Source organism: Alligator mississippiensis, chromosome 7, assembly GCF_030867095.1.
Source record: "Alligator mississippiensis isolate rAllMis1 chromosome 7, rAllMis1, whole genome shotgun sequence".
Taxonomy (NCBI): Eukaryota; Metazoa; Chordata; order Crocodylia; family Alligatoridae; genus Alligator; species Alligator mississippiensis.
The window spans coordinates 55473602-55489966 of NC_081830.1; the positions used below are offsets into that span (position 1 = coordinate 55473602).

General features: G+C 38.9%; 1 protein-coding gene across 7 annotated transcripts in view; it reads right to left on the reverse strand.

Annotated features, from left to right (window-relative positions):
- Positions 1-359: 359 nt before the first annotated feature.
- Positions 360-16365, reverse strand: part of TRIP12 (thyroid hormone receptor interactor 12) — a 124694-nt gene continuing 108688 nt past the window's right edge. For all 7 annotated transcript variants that reach the window (XM_059730971.1, XM_059730972.1, XM_059730968.1 and 4 more), the window contains 10 exons: positions 15185-15341; positions 13583-13681; positions 13005-13119; positions 12295-12449; positions 11698-11862; positions 9550-9714; positions 6744-6857; positions 3515-3609; positions 3154-3257; positions 360-1788 (listed from right to left, as the gene is read on the reverse strand). In XM_059730971.1, coding sequence (XP_059586954.1) covers positions 1592-1788; positions 3154-3257; positions 3515-3609; positions 6744-6857; positions 9550-9714; positions 11698-11862; positions 12295-12449; positions 13005-13119; positions 13583-13681; positions 15185-15341 — 1366 coding nt within the window. In that variant the 3' untranslated portion in view covers positions 360-1591. The remainder of the gene's footprint in view (positions 1789-3153; positions 3258-3514; positions 3610-6743; positions 6858-9549; positions 9715-11697; positions 11863-12294; positions 12450-13004; positions 13120-13582; positions 13682-15184; positions 15342-16365) is intronic.

The window sequence follows — 16365 nt, forward strand, 5'->3', positions numbered from 1 at the left end:
CACCTGATTAAGCAGAATTTAACAATTGCTAAGCAATGAAAAACTAAATTTTGATTTCTCAAAGTTGAATAAAGTAATAACTATGATATCAGATTTTCATAGAGATGAACTATATAGCATGTACATCTCAGGAATGTTTAGAGTAGCCCATAGAAAGAAAAAAAACAAGTATTCTCCTTCCTTTTTTTCCTCCACCATTTTCTAAGTTGAAAAGCAGATCTTAGAAACTCTTGTTTTAGTAGTAAATCATCCACAGGTTGAGGGCTGTTACCCAAGGGAGATTTAAGATGATTTACTTGCATTGAAATAATTTACGCAATTGAACTTATGCATACAGTACAAAACTATGAACAAAAAGGTGAAGCAAACTTTTTTTTTATTTATATTCAGGTAAAAACATTAACCTGATGAAGTAAATTATTGCAGATTTGAGAAATCAGCACATAAAACAGTTGGACAGAGCATTGCTTACAGGTGCTTTATCTGTGTCAAAAGACAAAGGCTGAACTGTTTGTTCCAAGCTAGCACTGGGGAAGGAAAAAAAAAAAAACCTACAAAAGTAAACATGAACTTGAAATCAAAAATGAGAAGTTTGTTTACCTGACCAGGGAATGGAAACTGCTAAATTGTTGCTTTAAAAAACAAAAACAAAAAAACAAAAACAAAAAACCCCCAAAACTTTACATCAGTTCGAAATGCTCTGGCCTTATGATAATAAATATTGGCCAGCCCAATCTGTTGTATTTTTCAACTACACAAAAAAATTTATTCTTTGTAGCCTCTGGTAAGAGGCTTCTGTTGCCTGAATCACTGTGTAAACAATTCTAGAGTGTCATCTGGTAAAGACTGTAGCCAATATATCCTACTGCTACATTAAAACTAAGCTATAAGAAAGATTCTATCTAGTTACAAAGGCTGAATTATATTGACAATATATATTTGAATTCAGTAAAATTTAAATTATCTTAATTTGAGAGAAAACATGGAGCAGTAAATGCCCATGGCTAACCAAAACGTAACAATTGCTGAGAGTGCTGCACACAAAAAGAACCAAGTGAATTGCACATCAGACAATATATGAGGTGGAAGGGGGAGGGGAAAAAATCAGAAGCAAGTGAAGGTACACAGAACTAGTCTACTAAACTAGATTTGTCAAATACATGGTGTATTTTAATTTCTGTACTTATGTACAAAAGTTGTCTTTGGAGGAAAAACTGCAGACTTAGCTAGATGGATACACACAGCCCAGTATTAAACTGCACAGCGACATTTATTGTTCCAGCCTGGAAAAACATCCCTTTTTAAATTTCACACAGCAAAGCAAGTTAAAAACTTCACTCATCAAATAAATGATAATTTAAACAAGAACTTGCTAAAGAAACCTTGTCACAACAACTTTTTTAGGGCCTGATCACTTTTAAGTCCATGGGGCCTTTAATGAATATCAACCAAGTGTCTTTGTTTATAATCTGCAAGCCGTTTTTCTACAACAAGGCGTAACACTTTTCCTTGACTCAGGTGATACATTTAGAAAAGAATCATGATTTTTCTGTTTTGCTGTAACAGGCAGACATTGCATTTTTCATTGTGATCAGGAAAGATGGAATGACTGCTGCCCTTCTCTTGCAGCTATCAAGAGTTTTTCTCGCATTATCTCAATAGTTGAATAGTCCGGCAACTTGAGATAGTTCACACAAGTCATTACTGAGGGCAAGAAGTCATCTGGATTTTCTGTAGACTCAAATGTCTTACGTACAATTGTCAATGGAGGATTCAAACTTCTAAAGCCTGTAATTATAAGGAAGAGGAAAATTGTTATTCTTAAAAATGATGTTCTTAAATACCATTAACCATCTATTAAAAAACTTTAACAACAATATAACATTTGTACCCTAAACTATAACAACTTTTCAATGCATCTACTGCCCACCTTTCAACTAACACATTATATTAAGACTGCCAACTATGCTGATTAAAATTTTGTTCACAGGGAACACTACTGCAGTCTATACTTACTGCAGAGGCATGTTTTAATTTTCATTCCATTGCACAAAGATTCCTGAAAGATCTTACTGGTGTTTTATTATATAGTTTCATTAAAAAAAGTTTCTGGCAAAGTTTTTCCATTTTCAACCAATTCTTGCAAAGTTAGTCTTTTTAGGAACTATGAAAACTGAGAAATGTAAGCAGGACTAAAAAGGGTTAATAAAGGTTTCATTTTGATTTACAAAGCAGTTAAAGAATAAGTCTTTGTTTTTTCTAAAAATCAAGAAGGTCATTTTTTTTAGAATGTTCACACTAGTTTAGGAATGTATGAAATACCAAGGAGGCAAACTCCCAACAAATTACTAATATTCTCATTTTCTTTATTGATCATTTCTAACTTGAATGTTATATCTATCTCCTAACATGCAGACAGCAATCAGAACTCCGAGTAGAGGTGATCTCTTTTATTAGACCAAGTATATATTTGCAAAAAAAAATCTTTATTTGCAAGCTTTCAGGCACACACGCCCTTCCTCAGGCATAAGAGAATGCAAAGATTGTAAAATGTCTCCTAGATGGAAATGAAATGCTTGAAATTCTCTTATGCCTCAAGAAGGGCAAGTGTGCCTGAAAGCTTGCAAATAAAGATATATATATTTTTTTTAATATCTAGTTCATCTAATCAAAGATATCACCTCTACCCAGAGTACTGATTCTTTTTGCCTGTGGACCAATATGGCTACAACCTGCATCCCTGAAACACGCACACATGCATTCAGTGAAAGAACATTAAGAAAATGTTTTTACATAGGCCATTCCTTTTCACACAGCATGATGATATCTGGCAACATTGGCTAACCCCTTTTACCCCCATATTTTCTGAGGTCATTCAACCAGAAGCTTTACTGAAATGTCACCAATTCAAAACCACCATCTGATTAATGCACTTTTCAATTACTTGATATGAAATCTATCCAACTGAACTAGCCTACAGTACCACAGATTTCAGTTAAGTGGCATTTCAAAATTTGAAATGGATGTGTAGAAACAGGTTTTCACTGTACTCATTGTTCTGAATGAAAAATCCATTAGCAACACAGACCAGGTAAGTAGAGAACGAATGGCAATACGTACGCAGCAAAACGATATGTATTAAATAAGACCCACCTCCTACAGGCAGCCTGGGGCTACCAGTCACAAACTGGAGAAATAATCTTTGCTGCTCACTATCAAAACTACTGAGAATTTCAAACAGGTACTTCACAGCTCGACTGAAAGAAAAAGAACAGTGGTGTGGTTAGCCTTTAATCTTACAGTATTACACAGTATTTCCTTACAGTATTCATTTTCTTAAAAAACAAAAGCATCGTTGCTATATGCTCTATATAAGTAGATTTTTAAAAGCTATTCTAAAAGCAACAAACATTTCATAACTTGCTCTTTCTATTGCAAGATGCACCACATTCCACAAATATTTGCAATCATAGGAGTTAGTCCATCAAGATATGTATAATTAACTCAGTGTTACCTGTCATGCGTATAACCATGATCTGGCCTGCAACACTCCATTAGTGTCTTTGCGTCCCAAGTATCTGTTTTACTGCCACACAGAAGCTGTTCCAACTATAAAAATTTAAGCAGAGAATTTATCTTCATGCAGAATGAATACTCTGTGCTAGCATTACATGGTTGGGATTGGTTCGCTTGTGTGGGGGTTTGGGCAGGGAGGTGATGGTTTGGAAAAGGAGGAAAACTGGAGGAGGTCTTGGATTTTGGAGCATTTGGGTAGCATTCTCTGTGGGTTCTTTATTGTAAGCTGCTCTGAGTCTTTTGAATGGGGCAGATATACATCTAAATAAATGAGTATTTGCTGGAACTGCTTTCTATCGTTACTTCTACTACCTTGTGCAGATGAGAGAGGAGGCAGGCAGCACAGCAGCAGATTGGACAGGAAAGAAGGCAGAGTAGCAGATCAGGCAGAAATAGGGATTGGAGTGGCACTAGGGGAAGGTGTGGGGCTAATATGGCACAACTACCAAAAAGGTTGGTCCCCAGTGGCTTACTAGAACCTGACCTCTCCATACAGTCAGCTATGAGTCTGCTGCTGCTTTTCTGTAGTTAGCAAATGTAAACTTGTAATTATGGGAAATCAAGTCATGCCTGAATTTCCATGGTACCTGGATATTTAAACTTAGGTTCACTCTTTACCTGCTCTCTTTATCCCCCCACTACCTCTCAGCACAAACACTGCTTCTGGTTCCAGAAGCAACAATTAGCGCAGCACTGTGCCTGATCTAAAATGGCTATGCTGCTCCCAGATCCAAAGCTAATGTACATGGGTATCACTGCCATGCATTGCATTTCTACCCCTACTACTGGAACATTTTAGCACGCAAAGGCAGGAAGTCTGAAGACAAAAGGTGAAACAGCCCTGCAACAGAAGCTTCCAGGATACATATGAACAGTAAACAAGTTATAGCTTCAATTCTAACTTATAAATAATTTTTTAAAAGTTGATTTAGACATTTTGCTCATGACCATGACCCTGAGTCAGAGCCAGTTTAACAAACCAATTATTTACAATTGTTTGGGGAGTCACTTGAACCAATTTTCAACAATGGCCTATTGAAGCAGCTTTTTCTCAAGACTCAGGTTATGCAATATCAAGTTCTGGTCAGTTAAATCATGGATACTGCTTCTGTTCTCTGACTTTATCAACTACAAAGTGGGAAGAGAATGTTGCCAACATCTTAATTGGCCTCCCAAGAGAGTCTGGACTGCTCCATACTGGCCACCAAAAGAGAGAACAAAAGTATAGTACTGTATAAACAAAGCCTTGCTGGGAGAAAGTTTCCATCAACAATGGCAATTCAAAGCCTAGCACAGTACACGTACTCAGCTATTTACTTGTACTGCCAGTTTGGTAAAAGTAGCCAGTATGTGTTACAGTGCATAAAAAAAAAAAAAAGAAAAAGAAAAAAGATCAAACTCGGTGGCATTTAGGAGAAGGCGCGTAAGCACCCACACAACTCGACTTCTGGGGAACCTCTTATCACCAAACAAAGCATCATGGGAGGTAGACGGGGGTGGCACTTAGCTACTCTTAATTCAAGACAACCATCCATTCCTTCACAAGGTTTAGAGGCAGAAGTTTGTATCTCAGACTAGTTTTTCCTCTCTAACTACACTAGTCAATGGCAATGTTCTGGCTGAGGGCCAGAACAACTCTGTCTGGGTCCGCTCAAGTGCAGCACAGGATGGGAATGCTCCCTGCTGCCTGATCACTCAGGCGCAGCAAGGACCAAGCCCCTACCCACCAAGGCCCCGAATTCATGAGCCGGATCAAATGCGCCCACAGGCTGACAGAACTTCAAAGCTAAAGCTCATCCCAAGATTTGTCTTGAATTCTATAACAGCCTTTTCTACTCTCAACCATTAAAAATAGTATGTAAAGAAGTTCTCCCTGTATGTTGCTTTGCACAAATCCCTCCACTGACTTCTTCCTTAATGCCTTACTTTTGCAAATATGCTTTAAATGGCCTCAATTTAACTACTGTATCCAGTACTGAAATGTAGACTCCAGCCTCTACCACCTACTTGTTTAAAAAAAGTAACAAAACCCCATTTTTATCCATACTAGTTGTCACCGAGCTTTCTGTAAAGTCACACAATTGCTTCATTATCCCCCTTCACCACCTCTCTCAAATTTCTCCTTTGCCATATTACCTAAAAAAGTTGGTAAGGCAAGCAGTGTGCTCTGCATTACAGCTAATCAGTTCTGTTGTCTCGTATTTGATACATATTTAAGCAAAATTTGAGACAGATGGCATGTTGCGTTTATACAGTTCCTAACATGAAGGTCAGCCAGAAAAATAAAACCTCCTAATTTCTCTCTTAAGCAAGCCATGGACATAGATGTCCTTTCTGTTGAGTTCTAGCCTCAAAGGGTCTGTCAAGACACTGAAGAAACTGAAAAACATTGCAGTCCATCCTGACAGATCTGAGGTGCTGCTTCTGCATAACAGCACTCATCCATACACCAGCTTACATACATACCACGGACACAATCTCGCTGTTTGAATAAACTGTGCTGTTCCATCCTCTGCATAGCTCAGAGGATGAAGGACAGACTATGAGGATGAATTTTTCAGGATGACAGCAAAGTGATGGAGGCTACACAACCACTGTCACACAACAAGAACAAAAGACTTACAATGTCAAAAAACGTGCCCTTGTTCACCAGGGAAAAAAGGCCGCTGCCAGAAGGAGACAATGCTGAATAGCTATGTATTCAACAGTGATGTACGTTTTTAATACAAGTTTAATTATTTTTTTCAATATTAGCTAAGAAAAAAAGGCATTACTTTGACTAACCATCATGCAAAGGGGTCCTGGTCTACATCTACAGGTTTGTGGTATTACTGCAATAATATTACACAGAAGTACACTGCAATACATTGGCAACACAAGAATATAGAAATCTGCATGTAAAAAGGGTATGTAACTTGGGGCGAAATCTTTTATTTCACTCTAGACAAAGCAACCCTTGGTTTAAATGCACGAATTAGCACTGCTGTCAAATTCCAAAAAAGAGTCTCAGTAACCCTTACATATGCAATTAAAAAGCCATCGACTCTTCTTGATAAAACAGGTTTCACAAATTTAGTCACCGTACATACATGATGATTGCACTGCATTAGATCAGTGCACAATCTTATGGCCTTTTGCATGGATGTGTGCTATATACATTTACTTACCTCCTCAGGATAGAAGTACTGAAGATGGCTGAGGGGGAAGACCGATTCAAACCCATCTCTGAAGGAATCAAATTGTCTGGCAACACCTTCATTTAGTGCCCAGAATATAACAAGCTGCAAAAGGAAAAATGTCACATTAAATGCACAGACTATGAAGGGAGTTTCAAAGAGTCAACTATTTGTTTTGCCAAGCTGTCCCCACCATCCACTGTATAAGAGAACTAGGAATGTGGCCCAATGCCCACTATAACAGTTTGTCAATTTGAGCAGCTGCTGTACAGTGTTACTCAACTTCCTCCATCTTTCACCAGCCCATTTTTGTAGCAATGCAACAAACAGCTGTGTCTGAAGAGGGGAAACAAATTGCTCCAAAACTGATGTGGTACTCTAGAAATGTTTTAGAGTGTATAGTTATGAAAAAACTAAACAGAGCAGAAACACTAAAATTAAAGCTGCCAACAGCTACAATAGATATTTCCATTGAGAATTTTTCTTGTAATTAATTGAGTACATTCAAAAGCTGCGTGTGCCCTCTTGTACATCAAGTTAAACCCGCCAAACAGTTGCATGTTTCTTTTAGTTCAACTCATCTCCAAATCCAGAGCTCCTTCTAAGCTTATTAAAAATTTAGTTCACCCACCTCAATTTCGGGTATGTAAATATATTACACAAATATTTAAGAAATTCCCATTTCAGTTTTGGCTTTTAAAAAGATGCATCAAAGATATAAACCATGGCCACAAAATCGGCCCAAAACGTGTATTTGACAATACAGCACTTAAAACCCAAGTTCAGTTTAGGTTATTTTATTTCTGGAGACTGCATTATGTTGGTATGTATCATTATCAAGGCAAGCATAAACAGAAATCCTTAAAGCCTTTATTAAGCAAAGTTCACTTGGTCTATTTTTTTTCTGTTGATATTCACTGAAAAAGTGACTTAGTATAAAAACAGTAACATGGGCCCCCAAAATATTTAACCCTATTACAACACTATTTCATAAATTAAGGAGTCACTAATTTTACCACCCCCACGAAATCCATCTTAAAAAAGGATTTGAAACAGGTGTTAAGGTTCTCCCCATCTGTAGTTGCATCCTCAGGCTTATACTAGGCTTCCAACTAAAGCATTGTGAATGCTGAAAGAGAACCTAGTAATGTATATATGCTCAGGCACTGGAAAATAAGCCTGATTTCCCCATATAGCACCCTAGTAGAAGAAAACCATCCATCAGAATTTCTAAATGTTTTTATATGGTAGCAATCCTTTACAGATAAGACTGGGCGAAGTAGTGTTAGTGATGTTGCCCACATACATTCCACTGAATGTGTACGAACACCTTATCCACTCAAACTTTCCAGTAGTATTCACTGAGGACTGCACCTATCCCAAGTGTCCTCATATCTCCAACAAAAAATATAAAGGGCGGTATAATCTTAACCTCCTCTGCGTCATTTCCTTCACTAATACATAACCTACGTGTTAGTGTGGAGGGAGGGATGGAAAGCAAATTATGAAATATGACTAAGAAATGTAAAAGTAACCACTTCTTAGACTATGCAACTATACACATTCTACCAATGGTGACTCAGATAGATGTCGAGTCTAAATGAGCATAAGAAGAGCATTATCAAAACAAGAATCAGACTGTGATACTTCTACAATGACACTGCATAGAGGGGTGCATATGGCCATCCTCCATTTCTCTGAAAGGGTCTGCACAAAGAAATTACTGATATTGCCTGATCTTGCAGCAAGGTGCAACTGAGAAGTCATATAAAAGTGGAAACCCAGGGACAAGTTTTCCTAAATCAACATGTGTTGAATTTTACTTGTAGCTTTTAGAGAAAGCGTTATTTCTAGGGTATCTCCTAAAAGGCCTAGTTTTATCTAAATAGGATGGCAGAGGCTCTATGCATACCTGAAGTGTGCAGCCTGGTAGAGGGAAAACAGGGAAATTAATTTGCTGATTGAGTGGACACCAAATTATATTAGGCAGAAAAATGGAATGAGGTCTCAACTGCATCTCAATTGAGGGGTGTAAGGTGGTTTCTACTAGCAAAAATGCTGTTGCAATGGAAAAATGAAAAAGAAAGCTAATAACCTGTAGCTCAAATCATATTTTTAGTCAGAAAAAATATTTAGGTTCCAAGATGACGCTTAGATGTTTGACTGCCAAATAAACCCTAATAAGGCAGGGATCTAACTGCAGGACAGCAAAAAAAGCCCTGAATTAGAGCAGAGTTAAGCCAAGCTGGCTGTGCAGTGGAGCCTAAAAACCAGTCCACAAGTCTTCATGGATAATAGGTATTCTAGTATGCCAGTATGTGAGAAAAATTTGATGTAGCCCACCCATACAATGGTAGTGACTCAACTCCCAACCACTCTGTAGCTTGAAGAGGCATGCAGTCATTTAAGCCAATGCTCTCCAGATTGAAATAAAAGTCCCTATTTACTTATCTTGCCCAATAATTTCTGCACCTGTTTTCCAAAGTGCAGAGAACATATAGCAGCCAGTAATACCTTGAGTTATCAAAGAGGCCCTCAAAAACATTCAGATTCTTTTATATTACTAAACATCTTTAAAAATATGATACAATGTATATCCTTAAGACTCAAGAAATTCGCTCAAACAGTTTATCAAGAATTCAGATAAACTAAAGCAAGCAGCCAAAAACTACATTGTCCATCTTACAAAAACTAATTTAAAATATCTGAAAGCAACTACTTGGAAGATTCTGAACAGAATTTTGTGAAAATTAAGAAAGAAAAAAAAAAAAAGAGCCATCGCTTTGCTTTTACATACTCTGAGATACTCCTCTAAATTGTGGATTGTGACAGGTACATCTTTCCCCCCTTTTTTCAGCTCTATATTGGGAAACCCAGGAAGTGTGAAATCCAGGCCTAGATCTTCCACTGAACAGCCATTCATAGTAAGGGCCTCCAATGCATACTGTAGACTTTCTTTGGTCTAAAAAAGAAAAAAAAAATAAAGCCAGGAAGAACAAGTCATTTATATGAGCTTTCACAAAAGTGATTTCTAAATATTTAATATTAGACAAAATTCAACTCCTATAAAAGTTGGTATTGAAAGAATATTGTTGCAATACTGTTGCTGTAATATTTGCTTGTTTCATATGAGATGGTTATAAGACTACCTTATCATATACCTGCCTCAGCTGTGAACAAGTCTGTGGGCTTAAGCATAATTTTAACTGATATTTTTGGCAACTTTATTTCACTGTAGAATCCTTTATTTTAAGATTGAAGAGGTGATTAGCTGAGTTAGTCTGAATCAGGCAGAAGGTAGAATAAGAGGCACTTGCACTTCAGAGGCAAATTCTTAGCATTTGAGGGAGTAAGTAGTTGCCTATGAAAATTTGCGCCTCTCTGAACCAATTATTCCCAGTGCTAGCCTGATCTGCCTTCTGTCTCACTTGGGCTAGGGACAGACGTTACACATAAACCAGTTTAAAAGTGATCAGAAACTGGTTTAAACCTATAACAGAACAGAAGATCAGTGCACATAAACCAGTTTCAAAATGGCTGAAACTAGTTTAAGATAAACCTGGTTGAATGTAGTCTCAGACTTAACAGATTTGGGTCAAACCAGTTTATGCAACTTCTGTCCCAGGCCCCTTCCTGGTTTAAGTTAAATCAGAGTCCTCTACCATCCCAGCATGCTCCACAGTCCTGGGCTGGGCTGTCTGTTCCAGCCAAGCAGGGTTAGCTCCACCCTTCTCCTCCCTCACCAGAGCACTACTACTGTTGGGTCTGCTTGGTATTGGACAAAAGCCCTTGGCAGGCATCTCCAGTCCCCCTTGTCCCTTGCTGTACCAGCAGCAGGAATCGGGGGAGGGGGGCCAGATCTCAGTAGCCTGAGGGGAAGTGGGGGTTTAATCCCCTGATTGCAAGGGAGAGCAGCACAAGTATCAATAGCTTTGCTTGTGCACCCAGGACTGCAGGAACCAGATGCCAGTAGCCTGAAAGGAGGGGTTTAATTCCCCCATTGCAGGCAGCAGCAGCAGCGGAGGGGCACTGACACAGCACCCTGGGCCAAGTCCCTCTGAGGAGCAGCCAGCTGGCCGCAGGGAGAGGACAGGGAGGGAGGATGCGACCTGGCTGCAGGAAAGTGGGGAGGGAGGACTGGGGGAGCCAAGGCTAGGTATGGAGCCTGACGACCACTGCCTCCCACTGCAGCAGTGCAGCCCAGGTGGTGTGGGTCAGCACCTGCTGCCTCCCACCTCCAGCCCTGTGCAGGGGCCACAGTTCACAGGCAGGCTGCAGAATGGCCCCTTGCCCCCTCCCTCTCCCCCTAAGGCTACCAGGGTCTGGCCCCACCCCTGCCAGCCAGCAAAGGGGGGGGCAGGGCTGGGGACCCCTGACAGGGGCTGCTTCCCCCTTCCCCCTCCAGACAGACCCCAGCTGGGGCCCCTGCAGGTCAGGGTGGGGGTTTAAAACCCTCCCCAGTCACACTCAGGCCTGCCCACGTGCCCCCTCAGCTCAGTTTCCCTCCAGCTAAGGGCTCCTTCTAGTGCTCCCCAGCTTCTGGCCCAAGCCACTGCAGGCATGTACCTACATTTCCAGAGTCAAAAGTGAATGTCTACTCACTTGCAAATTGGTTCAATCTCCACAGGTTAGACTAACCTGCAAAGACTGAATCAATTAGGGCTCCGAGTTTTTTAATGTCTGTCCCTAGCCTTTAAGATTGGTATGAAAAACGCATTTTAAAGCAGAATGAAAATATTTAGCTTCATTCAACTATGATACCAAGAATTAAAGTTAAGTTATTCTGGTTAGCCATTTTTAGCAATTTTTTTTCCCCCAACTTATTTGTTATTCCTATTCCTTTCATAAAATGCAGCCATGCTAGCCCAACTATGGTTAGTTCACAAGAGCTGAAAATAAATAAGTAAAGGCTAGTCTTTTCTCTGTCTTATATCTACTTTCTTACCTGTGTTTTATCTTGTTCAAGTCTTTTTTTCTGTCTCACAATATCTTCAAGATGATATATTGATTTGGCTACCACTGGATCAATACTAAACAAGTCATGTGAGGTTAAGGAAGTTTCCTGTCGTAACATCCACTTGTAAAAAGGAAGGCCAAGGGGAAGGTCCACCTGGAAGTAAAAAACAACATTTTTGGTTTTTTCCTCCTGATAGTTAAGGTTTTGAAACTATTTTTTGCATGGAAGTTTTGTTGTTTCACCTCTTTATATTCAAGAAGTGAAAGTGAGTAGTACTGCTAACACTACTTGAACAAGCTGAGTGTTGTACACTTTTTGTAATAGGAAACATAAAAAATGCATAGTAGAAAAAAAGTTACAATAACATCTTCAATGTTATGTTGATATATATTAGCTATACATTGTCAATATAAATGCAGCAGCAACACTGTTCAATATCACATTGTACCATGAATCACTCTGAAGGTCCATTAGTCCCTACAAAATTTTGTAGACTGTAAAATGACTAGGTATGCAAATGCCTGATTTGGGAATTAACATTAAAAACTTTAAGAAAATATGGCTCAAAAATCAATTTTGTCTCACCAATCTAAAATCCATGATAGCCTTGGCCATTAGTTTTCCTAAGAAGCGGAACTTCATTTTAACTTTTGCAATGTGTGCTGGTTTAGCTGTTCTACCAAAGGGAAGTGCGAACAATCCTTGTAGATTATGAATATACTTGGTGCCCTCTTGGCTTCCTGTTGAAAGCAAAATGGATGAATTCAGTGCATGCAATAGGCCAAAATAACCTAACATTTAGGATAAAAGTATTACTAAATTAACATTTAACATTTCCATTCCACCCAAAGTGGTTACAAAATTTAAACAACTCCTTATAGCATGTGCAAAGGAAACAAGTCTTTGAATAATGCATGATGAACTGCACTAGAGGTGGATTTATTTACTAAAGCAAATTCTAACTCTACTTTGATTAAAGTATAAAGATTTATGAATGCACTGGGGGTAATTGTCCAAATCTCACAGTAAAATAAATAAAATAAAATCAACTTATGGGTATTATTTTCTAATATAAATGAAGTTTAAGGACCATTACCTACGTTTCTCAACGTACAAACATGTTTTAGAGGTATGAGAACCAAAAATGACAGTTCTTTAGCTTGAAAATGAAATTTTACATTTAGTATGTTTCTGGATAGAACTTAAGTTTACAGTTGAAAAAATAGTTAAAAACTATTCTTCACCCCCCTCCCCGGCCAATAAAATATATTGATAGTTTAAAAAGTGAGAGTTACCTTTTGGATTTGCTAGAGTTACTTCTTCTCCTCTCCAGAGGCCTAAATCCGCTCTCTGTAGTTCCTGAGATACAAGTGCATAAAACTCCAGTGTAGGGCCCAGACCGGTACCAACCTTTACAAAAGGGTAATTTCTCATTTGAGATCTGGTTTGAAAGTTAAAATCTTGACAACTTTAAGTACAAGCTGTACAGCATGGAAATATTATTTCTCTGTTAAAGAAAGCTTAAACCTTTCTCCAGTCAAAAAGCTAACTACAAATAACAGCCATTAAAAATGAAGAAAATCAAAAAGAATACATACACTGGGAGGAACACTGACATAGTGACCGACTTATAAAACGGACAGAAGTGCAGATGTACTTACCTAAAGTTAGAAACATCTTCTAAAAAAAACCAAATCTGACTGATTAACTTAAAAATCAACAGGCTTGATGATGGAAAAAAAAATCATTTTTCCCAGCTTATCAGAAAGACAGCAAGCACTCAGCTATACTTTGATTAAGTCAATGAAGGTTACTGGAAGTCTGACAAAAATCACTGCAAAGGGTCTCTTTAATCAAAATAGCCATTACTTACTTCATTCTCATACTGGATTTCCAACATGGCTCTTGAACTGCCTAGATCTTGCATCACAGATTCTGCCTGTTTCAACAGTTCATCTCTGTTCACAGTGCGCTACACAGAAATTTTAGGTAAGGTTAGGTTTCCAAGCCCCATTTCCTTATCAAGCAAGACAGTTACAACAGGAAGCAGATGAGAAGTTTGTATAGCTCTTTTCTCTTCCCATAATCCAAATAAAATGGATTTGCCTTTAATGTGTCATTTATACTTCATTGGAATAAGCAAGCAGTGATTTCCACATGAAAATGGTTCAGCTGAAAAAAGTATTAACGTTTCTTCCATATCAGATTCTTCACTCAGATCATTACGTCTTAGTCAGTAGTATTTTTGTTCTGATCTAAAGAAACAGTTCAAGCCCCAACACTAAAACTAGTGCACTAGAATAGAGGTTGATGGATGTTGCTGCCTCCAGTCACTCCAACAGAATGTGTGGGGACTGTGTGTGAATAGGCAGGAAGAGAAATAAGATATACCTATGACCCTTTAAAAATGGTCCCTGCTCTGCTCCATGTAGACTTGAGGTGACTGAAGTTGCAAGCTGGATTGGCAGGTTGCAGTACATCCTTCCACGTGTGCAAAGAAAGTACTGACTAGCTCTTCCCCACCCTACACCTGCAGATGCCATCTGAGCTAAAAAAATGAAAAAGCATCTCCTAAAAACTAAAGTAAGTGGGGGATGGAGTTAAGGCTGTTAACATCTGGTTTAGCGTGGAGACTGCTCCTTCATCTTTTCTGAAAGGTATGCAACAGGTCCCAAAAACAGTGCTGGGACTAACTGGGCAGGAGACCAAAAGTAGCTCTGCAGTAAGTAAAATGAATTACAGAGGAAGGCTGTCCAATGCAGGTCAAGTTACTTCTGAGAGTTCCCAGTTGTATTAAAAGTTGCAGCCTAACTAAACTACGTACCCACTTTTCTTTCTTCTTGCAGTTTCTGAAATTATAAACTTCTCCATTCTTTTCTATTAGCCTCTAATGACTACCAAGGAAGTAATTAAATATCTAAGATTCAGTTTTATCATCATGTTTTAGTCTATAATTATGCTCTGTATCAAGGGATAGTCAAGTCCTAAGAGTGCATTACACTTGGTACCTAACCCTATAGATACACAATACTGAACCAGAAATAAAAGTTTTAATGATACTGGCAGAGAGAGATATAAATAGTATCCACCAGAAAAGTAATAACTTAGAAAGGAAGCCTGAAGTGCTCACATCCACACAAAGTAGTATAGCACAAAACATTTTTTGAAAGCAAGTTCCTATAAATTCCACAGACTGGCAATGCCTCCAGGGATCAGACACTTAAGGTTAGCTCAGGAAGAGCTATCAAGCAGCTTCCCAAAGGTAGGTAGAGCATATCCCCTCACATTTCTGGAAGGTTGCCATGCCAGTAAAAATAGACTTCATCTAAAACGTCTCCTTATGTACATGCTAACAATATTGAGGTGGGGTCAGTTTGAGCCAAATGGCTTTAAAAATAATTTTTACTTCAAGTGGAAGAATGATCGTTATGGAAAGAACTAGCTATTCATTTGCAACATGAATTTTGGTACTTACTTTTTTCCTGTCCAGTCGGGGTGCTACTCTGCTATCCTGAGAATCTGACTGATTGATTTCTGGATTAGTGTCTAGTAATCTCTGCATGGCTCGATCACGATCAAAAGCAGTTACATAAAACAGCATTTGCCGAGTGTCGAATGGAAAGAAAAATGGGCTGTAAAGAATTGGAAGAGTTAGCTTGTAGTCTGAGTTTACGGAGATTGAAGAGGGAGTTAATTATGCCCAAAACTGTAGGATTAACATACTAATGCACACTGGAAGTTATTTTTCCCCCAGTACAAAATAAGAACTTCCCAAACTTTGAAATAACTGAACTCTAGCTAAAACTGCGGCAAGAACTTTGCATAGTGGTCATAGTTGAAAAACCCATAATTAGAAATCCAGACAATTCAGTGTGCAATTTAAACTAAAAATACCCCTGGTATTTCAGAATATGAATCTGCACCGTGGGTGCATCTACACACGCTCTTTACCGCAGAGTAGACTAATTAACTGTGCAGTAAAGTGTCACAGTCTACATGTGCACCTGTATTAGGGCACAGTAAATTAACTCTGCTGTAAAGTAATACTGTTCGGGACAATAATTGGTGGTTACTAAGTTCTGGAGTAAGCAACTGCACTGAAATCCACGTGTAGACAGTGATGGGGCTGGCTGGGGCATAAGCGTGCTGAAGTGTTGGGGCTGCCTGCTGCCTAGCCACAAGGCTCCACACTTTTGCACTCATGCCCCAGCCAGCCCCTCTGCCTTTTGACACTGCCACATTGGGCTGACCACCCCCTTCCCCCCCACAAGCTTGCTTGCCAGCTTAGAGCTGCTCTGCTTCAAATTGCTACTGTACTGGGGGCACATGTAGATGCTGCACTTGGGAGCAGCATACTCCAATTCGAACAGCTCTGGAGTTTATCCCTTCACATTAATTGCACATGTAGATGTACTCAGTGTCAATATTCTTCCAGCCTCTCCTACTTTTGGATCATATTTAAGTGCTCATAGCCTGTGGCTCTGGATGTTACAAGTTTGAAGAAGTCACTTTACTGATACCCCACCTGTACCCTTCTCTATCCTCATGATTTTTCAGAAAGGTTTTTTAAAATCCATTGGTCTGCAAAAGATAATTATTCAGAAGACACCACATATCTTCTGGAATTTCAAGAGTACTAGTGAAATAAGAATGCAT